The sequence below is a fragment of the Bos javanicus genome, chromosome 26 (assembly GCF_032452875.1).
Source record: "Bos javanicus breed banteng chromosome 26, ARS-OSU_banteng_1.0, whole genome shotgun sequence".
In the NCBI taxonomy this organism is placed as follows: domain Eukaryota; kingdom Metazoa; phylum Chordata; class Mammalia; order Artiodactyla; family Bovidae; genus Bos; species Bos javanicus.
Window position 1 is genome coordinate 45,376,691 of NC_083893.1, and position 22,104 is coordinate 45,398,794.

A 22,104-nucleotide genomic window follows, 5' to 3' on the forward strand; every position below is an offset into this window, starting at 1 on the left:
CATCTGCCAGGTGAGTCTTCTGCACAGTAAGATAGAGAGGATGCTGGGCCAGGGGCTCCCAGACTGGCCACAGGACCGTGGAGGCAGCCTTGGTTTCCACAGCTATAGAGCCAGGGGACAAACAGGGTAATTGTCGTGGAGAAGCCAGGCTGCCTCGTACTGTGGCCCCCAGCATTAAAGGGGACTCCATCCTTTAGGCTCAAGATCACATGAGAGCCTTGGCCTTGATATAAACAAGGGGTGTCAGAAATGAGGGGTGTGTTTCTAGGAGTGGGTGAAGGCCATCTCACCTGGAACAAGGGCAGACCAGAAAACGATTCTCGTTGCATCAAGCCGGCTGCTCGCCTGAGCTGAGTCAGAGAGCCCACACTAGACGGATACCTCAGGGCTGTGGGTTTACAGAAGGAGGTCCTAGAGGCCCAGAGGATAGGCCAGAGAGTCAACCACCGTTTCATTACTTTGGGGCTGCAAGTGCTACTGTGACTTTATCCCATTAGATGCAAACAGATAAGGGAAGTCTCACATGAATGATGTGAATCTGAACTTATTTCTGAAGCTCCATCATCAATCCAGAAGTCAGAGTGACCCTGTTCCAGGGAGGTCAATGCTGACGGAAGCCCAGTGTCAAAGGAAAATCCATTTGCCTTCACTACCTCATACGGGAGTTGTGGAGATCAAAACCAAGGATGGGCGTGGGAGTACCTCCCAAGACATGAACATTCTATGTAACTCCAGGGTATAACTTGTCTTGTGAGTTAGCAGAAATTAGTGGATATCTGACGTAAGCAAACCTATGGAGGCATGAGGGGGTATTTATATCGAAACTGTGCATATTTTACTGGAATTTATAATGAATGCATTTGAGGTTGACTTGCATCAATGGAAACAACCCATTACATACCTAATACATTGAAATTTTGTTAATATGACTGTAGAATAAATGTAATTATTTTAAATGCAAATTCTGTTATTCATAACATAGAGTCGTAGTCAAACCATTTACAGTAAATCCCCTACATATGAATTTTCAAGTTGCAAGCTTGCAAAGACGTAAACATGTTTCCAGCCCCTGTATGCCAGCTGTTATACTATACTGCTGTATTTTTCAAGATGCTGTAAGATTAAAAATGTTTTTTTTTCCATTTGTTTTTATGTATACACTACTTGTGTGAAAAAATATTATAAACATATTACAGTACAGTACTAGACAGATTATGTTAGTTGGGTACCGAGGTTAACTTTGATGGACTTCCAAACAGACTGGACTTATGAACATGCCCTTGGAATGGAACTTTTTCGTAGGCAGGGAACTTACTGTATTTATTTGCTCATCCACTATTTGCTGAGCACCTACTATGTGCCAGGCTCTGTGATGGGTGCAGAGGGAACTTCCTAGCTTCATGGAATTAACAGACTGGAGGTCACATCAAGCAGGTCATCAAACTGCCAGGCCAGGGATTATTAGATTAAAGTCTACTGAATTTCTTTCAGGTGTTTAGACTCAGTTTTGACAAAAGCCCCAACCAATAAACAGAGAAATTAAAAAGGAAACATTGTATTCTTTGCCCTTCAATCTACATCACGATTTTATGGGCAGTTTTATTTATGAAATCCTATTTTCTCACTGAGACCTAGTAAATAACTAAAGATGAGATCTAAGCTCCTAAAAATCAGCCTCAGTTTCCTAGGGCTGCTTTAACAAAGTACCACAATCTGTGTGGCTTACACAACAGAAATTTTATTTTCTCACAGTTCTAGAGGGCTTCTTAGGTGGCACCAATGGTAAAGAACCTGCCTGCCAATGCAGGAGACTTGAGAGATGCAGGTTTGATCCCTGGGTCAGGAAGATCCCCTGGAGGAGGGCATGGCAACCCACTCCAGTGGGTACGATTCTTGCCTGGAGAATCCCATGGACAGAGAAGCCTGGTGGGCTACAGTTGGACACAACTGAAGTGACAAAGAGTTGGACACAACTGAAGTGACCTAGCAGCAGCAGCTGGAACCTAGAAGTTCAAGATCAAGGTGCCAGCAGCTCTGAGCCTTCTCCGGGTATCTTCAGAGTTCCTTCCCTCTGCGTGTGTCTATGTCCTAAACTCTTCCTACAAAGACACCAGTCATATTAGATGATGGCCCATCCTCACTGAGCCTGAATCGTCTCCTTAAAGACCCTGCTCTAAACACACACTCTGAGGTTCTAGGACTGAGGACTTCCGAATATAAATTTGTGTGTGGGGGGGGCGGGGCACAGTTGAGTCCATAACAGACTCCACTATATCACATCACGTCCTGCTCTCTTCTGGGCTGGGAAACCAAGAAAGAGAGGAGACAGACGGGCCACTTGGTATGCCTATCCAGCTAGCACTTTTCAAACAGGACAAACTTCCTTTAAAAGTAATCACATCTTTTACATCAAATATCTTCCCCAATTAAGCTGTTTCAAGGTGTCACTCCATCTGTCCTTGGTTAACTGAACATGGCTTTGAAACAAGATGTCTTTTATCTAATATAAAATTAACTGATGTAAGAGTTGATTGGAGAGGAAGAAAATAATCTCGTGTGTAAAGTGGAACTTTCAAGGTCAGAGAGAGGTCAAATGAGTTGGGTTTTACGTCAGGCTTTTGGTAGTAAATCATCCCTTTCCTGACCATCCCACACAACACTCTCTCGTTCATAAATGCTGTTTAAGATATCGATTTCTTTTAAATGTTTCAAACATGATTCTATAGTGCTGATAATGACTTTCATAGCTTTATGCATTTTATTGATTGTTTTTAACTTTATATTTATGCCTTAAGGCATATTACTAAGAAGGGCTCCGTTTCATAAATTGAAGGATGAGAGAAATAAACAGCAGGTGAGCAGGAAGATCAGATCCTGAACCATGGGAGTAAGGGTGCTTCAATTCCTGGAGCAATTTATTTTCTCCAAATGAATGTGGCTCAGCATCAAATCTAATGTATGGCTTTGAAGTCTGTATTCTTCTCCGTGAGACATTCTTTCCTTTTCCATAGCTGCTCCGCAAACCACAACTCTATTTGCCAGTGGAGCCTCTGTTGCCACCTCCCGACACACTCTGAAGTTACATTTGCATCAGCTGCAAGCGGCTCACTCCCGCTCAGGGGATCTAAAATCATCTTCTCTAGGTCATCCGCCAACCCAGCGGCATCTCATCCTAAGTGTAAGTTCTCAAATGTTCCTCTGGCATGTAACAATAAGGAAAGATGGTTTTAAGACAAAATGGAAAAGTTGGAGATTTTCTCCCTCTCCAACCTGCAGCTCTTATCTTTCTACACATTCACTAGAATCCAGAGGATTCAATGCAGTGTAATATATGACAGTGAAAATCTGGCAAGAATCTAAATGTTTTTTCAAAGCGGATTAGGTAAGTCAATCATGGCACGCACGACTGCCTCATATTCTGTAGAAATTAAAACTAAGGATTACAAAGAATTTAAATGATATGGGAAGTTGCCTGTGATAGAATGTTATGTAATACAAGAACACTATAAATGTTGATATACATTACAGTTGCATGTTTAAAAATGCATGAGAAAAATACGGGAAAGAAATACGTAAGTATTTCCTTATTTATATATTCCTACATTTTCCTAAGTGTCTATATGAAATTGCCATTATTTTTGCTATCAGGAAAATTAAAAAAAAATTTTTTTAAATAAAACTCAGTTCCATAATTCATTCCTTTTAAGTAATCACTTGGCTGGAGAAGTGCCTACATATCATTTCTATGGCTTCGATGAATTTGAAAGGAAAAGTGATCAATCTTTCGGAGGCTCTGGAGGAGAGGCAGAGATTTATGGCGGTTACAAAGGAAGGGCACCCATTTGGAGTGTTCATCACCTTAGAGCATCCTTATAACACCCACCAAGGGACAAGCCTTAAGAGCTCAAAGTTAGGAGGGAAATTTGAAAGTCACACTACTGTCATGATCAAAGCAGAGGATCCAGATCATTGCAAAGTAGATGTTTAGAAGGTGTGGTCTCTGAGAGTTAGCCCAGTTATAGATAATGACCAAGTGTGAGTATATGAATGTGTATGTGTGTGTGTGTGTGTGTGTGTGTGTGTATTATTGAGATCCAGCCACATGGGTCCAAAGATCTATATCGTGAATGACCAAACTGATTAATTTTAACATCAACCAGAAAAAATGCTGAACTTTACTAGTTCAATGTGAAAAACAGGTGGGAAAGATCTTCAGATGGTATCTTTCTTGTTAAAAAAGCAGCAGCTGACCTCCACATTATCCTCCACTTCTTAATGGACATCTCCTCCCAGGGATGGTTCTCAGTGGTCCATGGCTCCTCCAACTCATTTCCCTCCCTGCAACCCGGGATTCTTGTTCCTGCTTTCAGGGAGCACGTTAATTATAGTTACACATCTGCACATCTCAGATAGGGAGCTCCGTGTTCGACATAGAAATGGCTTTAAATATTGACGACTAAATCTCAGGACTCAGAATAGTGGCCTTCATCCATTGTGTGAGATTTCAGCCTGGGATCTCTGAGGAAATGTTGAACTTTATTAAACACAAAGTTAAATTAAAGGATAATACCTAAGATAAGTATTTAGGGTGCAAAATTATTTTTTACCTTGGCTACATTAATACTATGAGGGATCAATTCTTATAATTCCACTTTCTCTCATAATTACAAAGTTGGCAGCAGAATTATCATCTGTGAAAGCCAAGAGATGCCTTGTAAACTATAACACTTCGGACAATTCTCTCAGGCAGAAAGTCCATAGTTCAAGTTCTGTTCACTGGAATGAGACTTTCTCTACACCGGCCTTGTTGAGCAAGATCAGAACAAAAGCTCTGGACCCAGATAGCTTATGAGCTGTGAGATTCTGAGTCAACTACTGGAGCTATTGAAGCTTTCATTTTATTATCTGCAAAATAGGTATAATAACAATACAGTTGTCCCTCAGAATCCAACAGGGGTTGGTTCCAGGACCCCACCTCCTCAGATACCAGAAGCCAAGGATGCTCAAGGCCCTTGTGTAAAATTTCAGAGTGTTTGCAATATAATCTATGCACATCCTCCTGTTTACTTTAAATCATCTCTAGATCATTTATAGCCTGCAATACAGTATAAATGTTATATTGATATGTAAACTGGCATGTAGCATGTTCAAGTTTTGCTCTTTAGAATTTTCTGGGATTCTTTTCCCAAATAGCTTCGATCTACAGATGGGTGAACCCACAGATGAAGAATCCATGGACATGGAAAGCCAGTGGTCTCTCCTCCCTGGGTTTGTGGTAAGGTGAAAAGAGTCAGTTAGACAGAGTCTGGCATGCGATATGCTGTCAACATTACCACTGTGTACACAGAGTTCCTTATTGTCTAGCATCAGAAACATTTCATTTTGTGAATATGACCTCTAATTTCCTTCCCTGTGTGAGACCGCTGACATTTTTTGCAGTCGTAACAACCTGTGCTAACTTGTTAGATTTCAAATTACCTCTTATCCACCTTCAAAATGCCATATGGCATCATCCGTCCTCTCCAGCAGATTAATTTTGGTTTAAAGTTGAGATTTGATCACCATACTCTCCTTTGATACTGCAAATCTACAAATTATTGGTCAAGATTATAAAAGGATGAATGGATACACACTGCATACTTTAACGTAAAGTCTTAGTCATGATGGTTAGATTTTCTGCTGCGTTGATCCCACTTATGACTAAACAAAATAAAATGCAAACACATCACAAGTAGGCCAGTGATCACGTTTTACAGTTGGCTGCATTTTGCTGCCTACTCTAGGAGTTAAAAACATATGTTACCTCAGTGAAGTCAGATCTCTTCTCTGGAACATCAGACTGGAGATTTTTAAGGGCAATTTGATCGTGGGGACTGTACTGGCTGTCCCGTAATCCTAGGCAAAAGGAAATAATATTGCTACTTTTTAGTATATGAAAGGATAAAGTGGAGTATATAACTTTACTATAAAATTTAATGTCACCTACTCAAGTATTATGGGCTTCCCAGGTGGCACCAGTGGTAAAGAACCCGAGAATGCTGGAGACATAAGAGACACAGATTCAATCTCTGGGTCAGGGACAATCCTCTGGAGGAGGGCACAGCAATCCACTCCAGTATTCTTGCCTGGAGAATCCCATGGACTGAGGACCCTGGTGGACTACAGTCCATGGGGTCGCAAAGAGTGGGAAATGATTGAAGCGACTTAGCACGCAAGTATTATATGAACCATAGTGAATCTAGGCTACTCGGACCCAAGAAAAACCTTGTCTGTTCCCCTTATCCACCCAACCCACTCCATGGAGGCTCTGACTTCACTGTTATTCTGTTTATCAGGCTGTAAGATGCCTTCCTCCATACTGTTGCTTTATGTTCCCAGACTCGGTAATATTAATAAATGAACAAGTTTAGCCTTCACACACTCACCCGTGCTGAGTTTGCACCCAGCAGAAGAGAGAATCATGTCTATGGATTTCTCAAAATCCCTGGAGTTAAGAATGCCTGAACTGCAACATCAACTTTCATCCAACCTCTTAACACAATCATTCTGGAAGGACCTGTGAGTGACTCAAACACTGATACGGAAGCTGCTTTGGAATACCTGAGGATTATTTTGTGATGACATTGTGAGGAAAAAATGAGACACCGTGGACCAGCCTCCACATAAACACCAGCCACGGCAGCAGCCAAGAATATCTTCAGGTCCACATGCTCACAGCAGGGGCCAATAATTGTAGAACCTGGGCTCGGGTCCTGGCTCCACCATCCACCAGCTTGGAAACTATGGACAAGTCTATGGAATCGTTCTATGGAATTTCCTCATCCACCCAACCTGCCCTGCACCCCTCATGGAAAGCTGAGGAGAAGGAAGTTGCACTTTGTGATGCAAGCCTGAAGTATCAGGACGTCTGCCTGGTGTCCTGCTGCCAAAGCAGGGATGTGAGTCAAGCCCAAGAAGGTGGGTAGCGATCAGCCTTCACTGCAACCCAGCCCTGGGTTACAGCGTTGCCTTCACAATGCAGCTATTCCAAGGAGAGTGAGTTTCCAAAAGGTGCAAAGAATGCTTTCCCAGTGCTGATGAGGAGAAAGAAGAGATCTAAGAAAGCAGCTCTCTAATTTAGCATCTTTATCAGTTCATAAGAAGGGTTTATTAAAGAATTTAGATAAAATTTCAAGCATCTTATGGGGGAAATGATATGCTATGGCATTTTCAAGTTTGGCAGATTTGCAAAAGCATCAGGATATGGCAATTTCAAGGGCCACCACTGACCCATCCAAAACGTATCCACATCTTGTCTCGTCCTTGGTGATAACAGAGCCCCCATCAGATCCACCCGGACGTGTGGCTGCGTCCCCATCTGAGCCTGGAACTGAGTGACAGAGATGTTCATCCAACATGATGTGCATGGATTACTTCCCGTGAAGCACAAATATAAGACTTGAAAGATGTCATGGATTTCTGTGCAGAGTCGATGCATCATGATGAACTGACAATAAAGCTGATGAAGACGGAAATCTCCTGGCTCTGGTCTGTGTTTAAGAACTCTGCAGTCAGCACAGGCCTGGGGCCAGAGCAGCCTGTTCTGCATCCCAGCTTGGCCCCGAGCTCACCTGCATAGAGGAGGTGCTTGCCCTCCCTCCACATTATGGATGAGAGTCTTCATCCTTAAAATGCAGGTAATAACACCTCCTTCCCAGCTTTGTGATCCGTGCACTACAGGTTCTGTATGTTACCAGGGATGGGATGTGGGGTTCAGTTCAGTGCAGTTCAGTCACTCAGTCATGTCCGACTCTTTGCGACCCCATGAATCACAGCACGCCAGGCCTCCCTGTCCATCACCAACTTCCAGAGTTCACTCAGACTCATGTCCATCGAGTCAGTGATGCCATCCAGCCATCTCATCCTCTGTTGTCCCCTTCTCTTCCTGCCCCCAATCCCTCCCAGCATCAGTCTTTTCCAATGAGTCAATTCTTCGCATGAGGTGGCCAAAGTACTGGAGTTTCAGCTTTAGCATCATTCCTTCCAAAGAACACCCAGGACTGATCTCCTTTAAAATGGATTGGTTGGATCTCCTTGCAGTCCAAGGGACTCTCAAGAGTCTTCTCCAACACCACAGTTCAAAAGCATCAATTCTTCGGCACTCAGCTTTCTTCACAGTCCAACTCTCACATCCATACATGACCACAGGAAAAACCATAGCCTTGACTAGATGGACCTTTGTTGGCAAAGTAATGTCTCTGCTTTTGAATATGCTGTCTAGGTTGGTCATAACTTTGTGGTTAATGCTCGGTAAATAACCCTGGTTATGATCATTAATGAACGGGTCCAAGGCAATTGCTCCTCTCCCACCCAGACCCAGACGGTCTCTAACACCAAGACATCAGTGATCACTGGAATCGGACCACAAAGTCCCAGGCTTTCTAACTATGTGTGTGACTTTGGGCAAGTGATTCTGCATCCCTTATCTCCTTGCTATGAAGTGGACATAGTGGGGCTTACTTCACAGAGTTCCTGAAAAAAGGTGCTGCTGATCTAAATAGCACAATGCTCAAAATATAACATGCAATGAACATCACTTCATGGCAAAGAGATGGGGAACCAATGGAAACAGTGACAGACTTTATTTTCTTGGGCTCCAAAAACACTGCAGATGGTGACTGCAGCCATGAAATTAAAAGACACTTGCTCCTTGGAATAAAGCTATGACAAACCTAGACGGCATATTAAAAAGCAGAGCTATTACTTTGCCAACAAAGATCTGTCTACTCAAAGCTATGGTTTTTCCAGTGGTCGTGTATGGATGTGAGAGTTGGCCCATAAATAAGACTAGGGGCCAAAGAATTGATGCTTTTGAACTGTGGTGTGGAGAAGACTCTGGAGAGTCCCTTGGACTGCAGGGAGATCGAACCAGTCAATCCTAAAGGAAATCAACCCTGAATATTCATTGGAAGGACTGGTGCTGAAGCTGAAGCTCCAATTCTTTGGCCACCAGATGCAAAGAGCTGACTCATTTGAAAAGACCCTGATCCTGGGAAAGATTGTAGGCAGGAGGTTAAGGAGACAACAGAGGATGAGATGGTTGGATGGCATCACCGACTCAATGGACATGAGTTTGAGCGAGCTCCAGGATATGGTGAAGGACAGGGAAACCTGGCGTGCTGCAGTCCATGGGATTGCAAAGGGTTGGACATGACTGAGTGACTGAACAACAATGACAAACAAACACTAGCTATGGAGAAGTGGCATCTCTAGCAGGGAGGAGGGAGGCTGCCAAGACCAGACAAGCAGGGTCTGTGTATGAGTATCTTCTTGCTGCTGTAACAAATGCCATAAACTTAGTGGGTTAAGCAACATGAATTTATTGTCTTACAATTGGTTGTCTGAGTCCAATACGAGTCTCCCTGGGCTAAAATCAAAGTGTTGCCAAGGCTGCACTTATGTGGGAGGGTCTAGGGGAGACCCTGTTTTTCCTTGCCTTCCAGCCAGCTTCTAGAGACTGCCACATTCCTTGGCTCATGATCCCTCATCACTCCAGACTTTTTTACATTACACATCTCTGTGATCCTCCTATTCCTTCTTATAAGGATCCTTCTGATTAGACTGGGCTACCCAGATAATACAGGACACTCTTCTCTTCTTAGGTGGGTTCTTAATCCTACCTGCAGAGTACCTTTTGCCATTTTTTTTCTTTTTTCTTTTAGTTGCTAAGTCGTGTCCAACTCCTTTGTGATCACATGGGCTGAAGCCCACCAGGCTTCTCCATCCTTGGGATTTCCCAGGTAAGAATACTAGAGTGGGTTGCCATTTCCTTCTCCAAGGGGTTTTCCCAACCCAGGGACTGAACCCCCATCTCCTGCTTGGCCGGTGGATTCTTTCCCACTGAGCCACTTAAAAGGTAATATATTCACAGGTTCTAGGCAAGAGGATGTGGACATAGCTTGTAAGACCATTATACTACCCATCACAGCCTAGTTGAGGAGACTGAGGTAGATGTATTGGCTGGAATGTAGGGTCTTTAAAATGATGACTCTATAGGAAAGTTCTTAAAATGTAACTTTAACTGAAAGGAAGGAATCAAAGTCTTATGAATCCCATGATTACAACATTAAAAATTTTTTTAATGTTTGTGGGAATCCACACAAATGGCAAAGCTGTAACTTAGAGTTATGAGCCTGTTTTTGAGTAAAATTGAGGTGTGATTACAGCCATGCATGCATTAATTGAGCCTGATCAATTAATGACCCAAAAGCCGTAAGAGAGCTTACTAGGCTGGGCTTCCTTCATAGCTCAGTCGATAAAGAATCTGCCTGCAATGCAGGAAACCTGGGTTCGATTCCTGGATCTGGAAGATCCCCTCCACTGGAGAAGGGAATGGCAACCCCCTCCAGTATTCTTGCCTGGAGAATCCCAGGCACAGACAAGCTGAGTGGGCCACAGTCTATGGGGTCCCAAGAGTCGGACACCCCTGAGTGACTAAACCACCAGATTGGTTAAAAGTAGAGAATTTACGTAAAGAAGGACCTTGATCCAACTCTGTCTCTGACACTAACCATTTGGGCAATTGAGGTCATTTGGGGCAACTTTCTTAAATTGTCAATCTTACTTCCCCACGTGTCAGAGGAAACACAAGACTTGTCTCCTAGGGTGTTACAAGGAATAAGTGATGACAAATACCAAGAACTAAGCAGAGTTCCTGGCACATGGTGACACGTCCCCTGTCCCTTCCCACCTGACCACATCACTATCATTACTGAGGAAGTGCCCCCTGCAGTGGGGCCCCATCCTGCCATCTCTAAGGCAAAGCCAGTGGACATTTGAGGCAGGCTACCAAGAACAAGGCCAACAGGAGCCTGGGCATCTTCCAGCAGCTGGGATCCGGGTCTCCAAAACAGATATCTGCAGAACCCAGGACCCACGGCACCCGGCCTAAGTCTCTGGAGGAGGTACTGCTGCCTGGGCAGGAGGGGCCAGCCTGTCTGCTTCTTCCCCTGCAGCTGGCCTGTCCCAGAGCTTTCATGGGGCAGCTGCCTGTCTGCGGGTCAGCAGGTCAGTCTCACTCTGCAGCCGGAGACCATCCTGGTGAAAGGGACGCTGGCAGAGGGCGGACCCTGTGCACCTGGACTCAGGCAGCCCGGGTGGTGCTAGTAACTAGAGCGCTGTGTAACTAGAACGTGGAGCTGACCCTGTTCCCTTCCCCGCCCCGGGCTGCCCCTGGCTGCAGGGAGGCGGCTGTCGGAGGCTCACAGCTTTGCTCTTCTCTGAGAACCGTCCTTGACAGAAGGCTTCCTCCACCTTGGCCCACAGCTGGTGGGGACTCAGAGGGGTACAGCAGCCAGGGCAACGCTGCGGTTTGCTCCAGAGCATAACCCGAGGGCCAGCCTGCCCCCGGAGCCCATCCGTCACCCCCCGCAGCTTCCCCATCAGGCCTCTCTCACTCTCTCTGGGTTCTGTCCTCAAGGACACCCTCCCCCTCGTGCCCCTCAATTCCCATGCCAGGCTCTGCTTCTTGGAAACTCGACATGCTGGCATCTCACTGTGCTGACCAAGCGTGGGGGCTCTCAGTGTGGGTCCCCAGACCTGCAGCCCCAGTATCATGGGGTGACGTCAGAAATCCACAGTGTCAGGCCCCGCCTCCTGACCTGCAGACCCACTGATCCAGAAACTCCGGGGGAGAGGGGCAGAGTGCACCTCCTGGGCCTGATGGAGCCTTCTGGTTCACTTCACGCCGCTTCACCCCAAGGGCACTGTGGGTCCTAGACGATCAAGTGCCTGCACAGATGGTGACTTGAGGCCCTAGAATGAAGCCAGAGCTCTTCTGACTCACAGTCATCCCACGGCTTTTGGAGAACACACCGAGGGGATGGCAATGGGACTTTTCCTCAATGTCTTTAATTAGAATGAAGCCATCAATGATGGCAGCATGCGGTTACTTTGAAACAAACTAAAACTCATTCCCCAGGGGGAAGTCATATTGCCAATGTAAGGAAGTTACCCAAAATGACCTCAATTGCCCAGGTGGTTAGTGTCAGAGACAGATTTGGATCAGGGTCTTTCTTTACATAAAGTCTCTACTTTTAACCAGTTTAGTCACTCAGTCCTGTCGACTCTTACAACCCCATAGACTGTGGCCCGCCAGGTTCCTCTGTGCCTGGTATTCTCCAGGCAAGCATACTGGAGTGGGTTACCATTCCCTTCTCCGGGGGATCTTCCCAACCCAGGAACTGTTCCCAGGTCTCCTGCACTGCAGGCAGTTTCTTTACTGACTGAGCTATGAAGGATGCCCTTAACCCAGGCATTGCTGGTTAAGGAATGGGTTGAGTCTGGTGCCCAGTGTCCTCTGCCCGGGGAGGGGTCATGGCACAGGCAAGTCAGATGAGGGCTTCTCTTCCATGATCGTTGGAAAGATGAAACAGGATTCCAACTCCAGCAGCCTGAGTCCTTCCTCCAAAGCCACAGAGGCCTCCCTGGAGGCTAAGAGAGTCAGAGCAACATGAAACTGAACACACCATGAGGCCTTGAACCAGACTCTCCTGGAATCTAACTTCCTCCCTGGAGGAAAGCATGCTTCAGGGATAGGTTCCACCTGCCTGTGAGTTTAAGCCTTCCTCCGGGTGATGGGGGCCCCAGGGTGAGGTGGAAAAGGTGGTGAGATGCTGTCCCTTCCCACGACTCTAAGAGGAACTCAGCTGGCATCCCAGGAAGCCACCAGGAGAGCCCCACCAGCCAGGGACCTGGGAAAGGTGTGGGATGGGGTGAACTTAGGCAAAAGGGGACACTGGGTTGGGAGAAGGTGGTGCAGCCCACGCAGAGGTAAAAGAGGAAGGTGGAAGTGTCTACAGGGACTGTGTGAGAGGGAATCCTGCAAATCAGGAGACCGCAAGCAGCATGCTGGGCAAAGCCTGGGATACGGGTAAGGAGCTGCATACAATTCCCACGGGGCACCCAGCCCGCTTGAGCTGTCTGTGCAGAAATAGCCGACAAGCTACATCATGCACTGCCTAATGAATCCATCCATCAACGTCGTGTGTAAATGATGAACCCCAGGCTTCCGTTGGTTCAGAGAGCTCCCTTGTTTTCATGTCTATATCGTGTGTATCAGGGACCCAGACAGGACGTCCGCATCCCCACCTGGTAGACTGTAAATGCTTTCCCTCATTTCCAGTCTGATAGGAGGTGAGGAATTTTCACTTGACTTCAACATGACTGCGTCTGAATCTTTTCAGTAGATATTTCTCAGACAGAATTAAAGACCTGAATAAAGACTTCTCAGCCCTGAATTAAAGCCGTCACCTCTGTGAGGTTTGACCCTGTTAACTACCCACTGCCTCTAGACCACCTTCCCATGGTTGACTTCTGGGGTCTTCTCACCATCTTCCTCCCTCTTGGCTACCGTGTCTTCCTTTCTTTTGCATTCTCTCCTTGACACCCTCCCTTCTGGGTCCTCCTGCCGAGTCTTAGACCACTGCCGAGGCAGGACCCAGAGCCCAGCCGTGGCCACTAGCCCTTAGAAGCAGCGACCTCCAAGTCTCTGCAAGCTTCGTTTGGGGGGACTTTCCTGGTGGGCCGGGGGTTAAGAATCCGCCTTCCAGTGCAGGGGGTGCAGGGCACTAGGATACTACATGCTGCAAAGAAACAGCTCGCGCACGTCAATTACTGAGCCCTTGTGCGCTGGAGTCCAGATGCCACAGGGAAATATCTCACATTTTGTAGTGAAGACCCCAAATGCCACAACTGAGACCAGACTCTGCCAAATAAATAAATATTTTTTTAATAAAGATAATTGTCAGTAGATTAAACACACACACACAGCTTTTCCAAAAGGAGATCAACCAGCTTCTCTTGAGCTGCCGCCACTGACATCTCCTCCCCCGCTGACCCTCCGTCTCCTTCCCTCCCCCTTTCCTTTCCTCCTCCTCACCCCCCAGGTCCATTTTCTCAGCACGTGGCCACCATCCTCCCATCACCCACAGTGGAAACCAGGGTTCCACCTCCACACCCACCTCCAACATCCAGTTACAAGTCTTGATTTATCATGAAAGACGCTCTGCCTCATCCCATCAGCTTAATCCTGCCTGAGCTGCCTGGTCTCAGCAAGGTCACAATCAAGGGGTGACCCTTCCAGCCTCGTCTGCATCAGGTCTCCCAAATCCCCTTGATGTCGTCAGTTTGTGACCTTGTGAAGGTCACACGCTCCTTTGAGAACTCTAATAAAAAGGATACATTTTCCCCCCAGAACAGATCCTGGGAAACATACACAGAACAAACTGAGCCCATGTGCACACAGTGCTGGGGGCTCAAGGAGACCAGGATACGGCCATACATCCAGACCAAACTATAATCCAAGCAGATGCACACACCCCTGTGTTCATAGCAACACGAGTCACAACAGCCAAGACATGGAGACAACCTAGATGTCCACTGACAGATGAATGATCAAGACGTGGTGCATATGTACAGGGGACTATTACCCGGCCGTAAAAAAGAGAGAAAGAACGCCACTTGCAGCAGCATGGATGGGCCTAGAGACTGTCATATGAAGAGAAGTCAGGCAGAGGAAGACAAACATCATAAGGTATCCCTTAATTTAAAATATGATGCAAATGAATTTACCTTCCAAACAGAAACAGACTCACAGACGTAAAGAACACACTTGTGGTTGCCAGCGGGGAGGGTGCGAAAGCAATGGATCAGGAGTTTGGGATGAGCAGATACAAGCTAGTATATAGAGAATGGTTAGAAAACAACAAGCTCCCACTGTATAGCACACAGAACTATATTCAATATCCAGTGACCAATCATAAAGGGAAAGAATGCATGTAGTAAAACGGAATCATTTTGGTGTGCAGCAGAAGTTAGCACAACATTGTACATCAACTATACTTCTATAAAATAAATTCCAAAAAATAAATAATCCAAAGACTTTGAAGTTAAAAACAATTGTATTATTTCCATGAATGCAGCTAATAAAATCTCTCCAAGTTTCCAAAAAAAAATTTTTTTTTAATTAAAAAACAGAGTCCAAGATAGAAATCCTTAAAATGAGCCCCTTCTCCTTCCTGGATGTGACTGCTTCGACGTCTCTGTGACCATGGCCTTGGCTGCCTCCTGCCCAGCTCTCCCAGGGGGCTAACCCCTCGCCCTCTGCACAGCTCAGGGTCACCGCTGCTCAGCAGGGTTCCTAGGTCTGCCCCCACCACACATGCCTTCCCATCCGTGCAGCCGCCTGTGTTCCTTTCCTAGAGCTGCCACAACAAATGAGCACAACGGGCGAGTTGCAACAGCAGGAGTTTACTGTCTCACAGTCCTGGAGGCCAGACGTCTGACGCCAAGCTGCCGGCAGGCCCATGCTCCCTCTGAAGGATGCAGGGAGCTTCCTTCCTTGCCGCTTCCTGCTTCTGGCGGCTGCTGGCAACCCCTGGCGTTCCTTGGCTTGTGGCAGCATCAGTCGTCCGCCTTCATCCTCATGTGGCCATCCTCCCTTTGTCTCTATTTCTCCAAACTCTCTCTTATTACAATGGCCCCAGTCACTGGATGGAAGGCTCACCCCAAGCCAGTATGACCTCATCCTGACTACACCTGCAAAGACCTTGTTTCCAAATCCAGTCTGTTCAGAGGTTAAGGCTCGAGCACAACTTCGGAGACACAATATAACCCAGCACGGTGCCCCCAACAGGCCGCCATCGCCGTGAGTTCTCATTACACTGCCCTGTAATCATCTGGGCGTGGGTCTGTCCCCTCAAGTTGATGGAGGCCTTTAGAGAGCACCTCATCATCACCTTCCCTCCCATGCCCAGCGCAGTGCCTGCCAACTGAAGACCTTCACCAATTGTTGACTGAACGAATAAATCATTTCTCATTTTGATAGGCATTATATCTATGGGAGAAAATCAGAACATACCTTCCTCAGACAGCTTGATCATATTCCACTGATGTTTCAAAGACATTTTACTTAGATTCAAAGGTCTGTTAATGGCAAAGATGCACTGGGCTAAAGGGAAGAAAAATTGGCCACAGTTCACATCCAAAACTCCTCTCGGAATGAGTCAGGCTCCCACCTTCCGTGGTGGGCTGAAGAACCTCCAAACACTCTACCTGTGATGAAGTCACCAGAATGTTTCCATGGCAACCAGGGAGCGGGTGAGGAGTCCACCCTGTGCTATTTCTCCTGAGAAGGAATAGGAATCATCACTTTGACTTTTATATCTGAGGCTTTGTTGACAAGTTAAAAAAAAAATTTTGTGCAACCATTAAGTTTTCTGCAGAGCACTGTTAGATGTGAGACGACAATTTTACCTACTGCCTACATTCAGATACACATTTCCCCTCAACTTCTCATTATTTTTTATTTTTTACCTCGTTTTGATGATGCTGGTTCTCTTGCCAGGCAGCATTTTTTACTGTGGATATGTTCCCTCACTATTAAAATACATTCAGATAACATCACAATGTTAATTTGTTTATCCTATTTGTAATACATGTTACCAATTTTTACAAAGTGGCTTATCTAGAAAATTGAGCAACAGGGCAGTCTGTGTACCATGCAAGCTATTACAGGAATGATCAATTCCAACAATTTAACAAAGCACCTTTGACACTAAATTATAATGAATATTGTTTTATAATTTATACCCAATCGCATTTGAGGTGGCCTATAATTAACAACACGGATAAAAGCCAGCAAAACTGATAAAAGACGCAAGTAATGAACTGGAGAACTCATTGGACCATAAAGCCTGGGCTAAAGATGACCCTGGCACAGAAGAACCACAAACTAAGGGTGCATTTGCAGCAGCCAAGGCCAAAGAGGGGAGCGTGATAAACTGCATAACTCATTGCCTTTCAAATGAAATACACTGTTTCATTCAGAGAGTGGTTTTATACTCTGGGATAAGGCACCGTTGGTATGGGTCATTAGATAAATGGACAGCACCTCCGTAAGTTGCTTCATAAACACCAGAACAGTGTAAAAGTCACTGGGCAACCCCAGGGTACTTTGAGTCAGGTCAATGCCACTCATTATAGTTGTTCAGTCACTAAGTTATGTCTGACTCTTCGCGATTCCATGGACTGCAGCATGCCAGGCTTCCCTGTCCTTCATTATCTCCCAGAGTTTGCTCAAACTCATGCCCATTGACTCGGTGATGCCATCCAACCATCTGATTCTCTGCCACCCTCTTCTCCTTTTGCCTTCAATCTTTCCCAGCATCAGGGTCTTTTCTAATGAATTGGTTTTTCACACCAGGTGGGCAAAGTATTGGAGCTTCAGCTTCAGTATCAATCTTTCCAGTGAATATTCAGGGTTGATTTCCTTTAGGATTGACTGGTTTGATCTCCTTGCTGTCCTAGGGCCTCTCAAGTATTATCTAGCACCACAATTCAAAAGCATCAGTTCTTCGGTGCTCCGCCTTCTCTGTGGTCCAACTCTCACATCCATACATGACTGCTGGAAAAACTATAGCTTTGACTAGATGGACCTCTGTCAGCAAAGTGATGTCTCTGCTTTTTAATTCACTGCCTAGGTTTGTCATAGCTTTCCTTCCAAGAAGCAAGGGTCTTTTAATTTCAATGTCACTATTACATCATAAAGGCTGAAATTTATTATGCGATCAAGGCAAGACAGATTTTGGATACAAAGGTTATCTCCTTTAACACTCAGAATGACCTTTGGAGGAAAGCCCAGTTATCACCCCCATTTTACAGATGAGAAAGTTGGACCTCCTTGAAGTAACCTGCCAAGCATCACTCAATCCAATAAGGCTCAAGCTGAGAGTTTGCAATATGAATGATCATTGTACACACAGAAAAGGTAGAAATGGGGCCTAATCCGTAGGATCTGATAACCTCTTTCATGAAGCTTGAGAAACGGGACAGAACATGCTGGCTTTAGACGTCAGGTCTAGGTGACACCTGGCCCTCCCACATTCTAAGGATGTTTGTGCCTCAGTTAAAGGGGCAAACTGAAGGGTGGGGAACCGTGAAAAGAAAGGTTTTCCCCAGCCCAGCACTCTGCCTGTCAACAACGGCCCCCCATCAAAAAACAGAAGGTGTTGTTAGCCACAGTTTTATATAATTTTCATCTCTCCCAGAAAATGGTGGAGCATAATACAGACTTGTCTAATAGTGAGTAAAAACCTGCCCACTAATTTTGTAGCTACTCTGGCTCTAGCTGGTTTCCAAGACACCTGGAACTGGAGGAACCAGGCCTCTGCCCTTGGTGTCCGGGCTTGGCTCCAGGGTCAGCGTTTCGTGCGGTGGGAGCCGGGTCTCCCCTGGAGGACCGGGTAAGACCACTGCGTGCAGGACCGTCCACCCAAACATGCTTGTGCACATGCGCCAGCCTCCGAGCCCCTGAGGCTCTGCTTGCAAGTCGGCCTTGGTGGGGTCGCGCCACGACCCCAGTTCAGTCAATAGTTACTGGGAATCTGATGTCTTTGAAGACCTGACTCAGGTGCTGGGCTGAGCACAGGAGAGCTTTAAAGATGAGCAGAGCACAGGAGTCCCCATCTTTAAAGACCGCAGAGTCTGAAAAAGGAATAAGACGCATAACGAGACCTTTTTCAGTGCAAGGTGGATTTCCCCTTACGGGCTTTTTCCCCCCTTAATTGTGGTAAAACACACACAAAGAAAACATTAAATCTACCATTTTTAAGTGTCCAGTTCTGTGGCAGTAAGCACATCCAGCTACACCATGTTGGGCAACCATCACCTTCATCCGTCCAGAGAACTTTTTCATCACCCGGAACCAGAGCTCTGTCCACTTTAAACCATGACCATCTGCCCACCCCCAGCCTGGGACCACTGCCATTCTCTTTTCTTTCTCCATAAACTTGACTGCCACAGGGACCTCACATAAGTGGAATTATCCGGTGACTGTCCTGCTGTGATTGCCTTATTTTACCCAACCCGACATCTTCAAAGTTCGTCCATGTTGTCTCATGTGTCAGAATCTCCTCCCTTTTAAACGGTGAATGATATTCCACTGTGTGGATGGACCATACTTGTGTGAACATCTGTTCATCTGGCAATGGAGCCTTGGGTTGCTTACCCCTTTAGGCTACTGTGAATAATGCTGCTGTGAACGTGACTATACAAACACCGCTTCCACACCCTGCTTGCTGTTCTTTCCCCAGACTGTCTTCTGCCTTTCATTCTGCGGTCCTGCCTTGGTTTTATTACCTCATTTGTTCTTAGCAAACATTAGAGAGCTTTTGTGATGGGTAGGAAGGGCAAAGAGCTAGTCACTGGGATAGATGAGTTTAGTAGTCATCTTCCTACCTTCCCTGGTGGCTCAGAGGGTAAAGTGTCTGCCTGCAATGTGGGAGACCTGCAATGTTCAATCCCTGGGTCGGGAAGCTCCCCTGGAGAAGGAAAAGGTAACCCACTCCGGTACTCTTGCCTGGAAAACCCCATGGACGGAGAAGCCTGGTAGGCTACAGTCCATGGGGTCGCAAAGAGTCGGGCACACTGAGCAACTTCACTTTCTCACCTTCCTACCCTTGTGCAGGGGGAGGGTCAGGCAAGACGGAGTGGGTCTCACTTTAAGCCGTCAGCACTGGGAAGTGGTTAAACACAGGTGGGCGCTGTCATGTAACCTAACCCAGACGTGCTCAACCTAGGCTCCAACCTGAAAGGGAGAGAAAGTGCCATCACCACCACCACCATCCCCTACCTGCTTCTGAGTCCGTGAGCTGGGAGGAGGGCAGGGGGGCGAGGGGTCTGCTGGGCTTCTCAAGGGCACACAGCCTCACCTAAGCAGAGGGTGTGGGGGTGGACAACAAGAAGGAGCCGTGGGAGAGGGAGAAAGAGGAGGATTTTTCCTCCTTTGTTTTGTCCCAACACAGCATGGTTCAGCAGGCAGAGTCCAGACAAGCAGCTGAGACCCTGGGCTCGGGTCCCAGCTGCCGTTCAGCGGTGACTTGAGCTGGTCAGCACATCTCTGGGCCTAGCCTCCCGTCTGTGACATGAGGAATGCGCAGGGGCCTGGGTGGCCTCAGGACACCATCTGGTTCTGCCAGGGGTCTTGTCCACGATGGCCGAGCCAAGAGGTGCTGGGGAGGTTTGAGGGACGGAGTGTGTGAGTGTCATTGCCACGAACTTTCTTCTTCCATAAACTTGAACGTAGCTTCGTGACACCCTCTCTTCTTCAAGGAGCGTCAGGCTCACTGAAGCAGGGTCGTCACTGCCTGGCTCCGTCATGCAGTAGTTTGATTTCAGAAGGGACCGGTTCTGCCCCACTGCCAGCTTCCCCTGGTTGAGATCCAAGCTGCTGCAGGGCCCTGATCACTGGGCTTGTTGCCCAGGCAGCTTTCTGCAGGATGAGCAGGGGTGGCCTGTGCAACTTTAGTCCAGGGCTAGGTGACAACTGATACCCAAAGAAGAAAAACGGGATATTGTTGGAACCTCCTGAGAAAGAACCCGGAGCCGCATCTGGCCCAGCTGCAAAGCTACACGCTCCAAAGAGAGCAGGAGAAGCTGTCCGCTCAGGGTTCATTCTGTAAACAAGCCACAGAAATATTTTCACAAGGCGTCAGCCTGGACTTCCTCTGTGTCACAAGGAGCGACGTGGTTCTTGTTTGCGGGGCAGTGGGGCTTCTCAGGTCTCCTCCTCTCGGTTACTTTGGCCGGAGCCTGTCTGGAGCCCACAGAGGTGATTACAGGTTCTGCCACGAGCTGCACAAATAAAATCGGTGTGGTGTCTGAAAGCTCCAAGTCGTAAATTTCTCATTGTACTAAGCACACTGTACACCGTGGGTATGGGAAGAGATGCGGCCACCAGATCAGATCAGCAAACCCAGCATCCAAGGAAAAACCCAGGTTCAGAGATGCTCATGCCTACTGCCATCATCCTGTCTTCCTACCTGCAAAGTCAAAGCGGCCTCTCTACAGAATTCTCCAGCAGCTTATCCGCCGTGCTGGACAGTTAGAACCAGCTGGCTATCCTCACCAGCTGTGCCTTTTGAGTTGCTGTTGTTGAATGGGAGAAAGATGCTAGCACTCTGTTTTCCCTAAAAGTCCCTCCTGCTGTAACAAATCACAACTTCGGCAGGAACAAGGGAAACTGTCCCCTTACGTGTCAGGGTTTGTCCTCCCCTGCCAGCTTCAGCAAGAGGAAGCAGAGGCTCAGAGCAGGGCGGAGAAGCTCCTGGCTGGGAAGTGGCCGAGTCAGCCTTGCTCAGTCAAGGCCAGGACTCCACATCACTGACTGTCAGTCAAGTTATCTTCTAGCCACACCCCCTCTAGCTGAGCTGCTGTCTCCCTGTGGCTGATTCTTTAAAAAATGTAACAAACATACCATGAAATCGGTACAACTTAAAATTCAATGGTTTCCGTATATTCACAAAGTTGTGCAAGCATCGCCATGATCTAATTCCAGAACATTTTCATCATCCCCCAAGAAGCCCCATACCCATACTCTCCCTCCCTGGAAACACTAATATGTGTTTTCTGGGTTTGACTATTCTAGATATTTCATATAAATGAATCATAAATATGTGGGCTTCTGTATCTGGCTCAAAGATGGAAGGCAGAAGGAGAAGAGGGTGACAGAGGATGAGACGGTTGGATGGCATCACTTATTCAATGGACATGAACTTGGGCAAACTCCGGAAGATGGTGAAGAACAGGAAGCCTGGAATGCTGCAATCCATGCGGTTGTGAGAGTCGGACACCACTTGGCAACTCAACAACCACCACAGAGTATTTCACTGAGTATTCAAGGCTCATCCAGGTTGTGTCAGAATTTCCTTCCTTTCTATGGCTGAATAGTGTTCATTTTGTATCCATATTCATACTGTATGGAGCACATATTGAGTATCTGTTCATTAACTGATAAGCATTTAGATTCTTTCTACTTTTGGTTCCCTGATAGCTCAATTAGTAAAAATCCGCCTGCAATGTGGGAGACCTAGGTTTGATCCCTAGGTTGGAAAGATCCCCTGGAGAAAGGAAAGGCTACCCACTCCAGGATTCTGGCCTGGAGTATTCCATGGACTGTATAGTCCACGGGGTCGCAAAGAGTCAGACAGGACTGAGTGACTTTCACTTTCACATTTTGGTAATAATAGTCAATGCTACCATGAACATTTGTGTACAAGAATGCTCAAA

General features: G+C 46.6%; 1 protein-coding gene across 6 annotated transcripts in view; it reads right to left on the reverse strand.

Moving 5' to 3' along the window:
- The window catches only part of C26H10orf90 (chromosome 26 C10orf90 homolog), a 249,556-nt gene that overhangs the window by 77,871 nt on the left and 149,581 nt on the right, over positions 1 to 22,104 (reverse strand). For 4 of the 6 annotated variants that reach the window (XM_061403984.1, XM_061403982.1, XM_061403981.1 and 1 more), the window contains exon 3: positions 5,804 to 5,895. The exons of 1 other annotated variant lie outside the window; for it this stretch is intronic. In XM_061403984.1, the coding sequence (XP_061259968.1) occupies positions 5,804 to 5,895 (92 nt within the window). Of the gene's footprint in view, positions 1 to 5,803; positions 5,896 to 15,898; positions 16,145 to 22,104 lie in introns of those variants that run through there. One more of the 6 variants, XM_061403983.1, reaches the window with a different exon arrangement.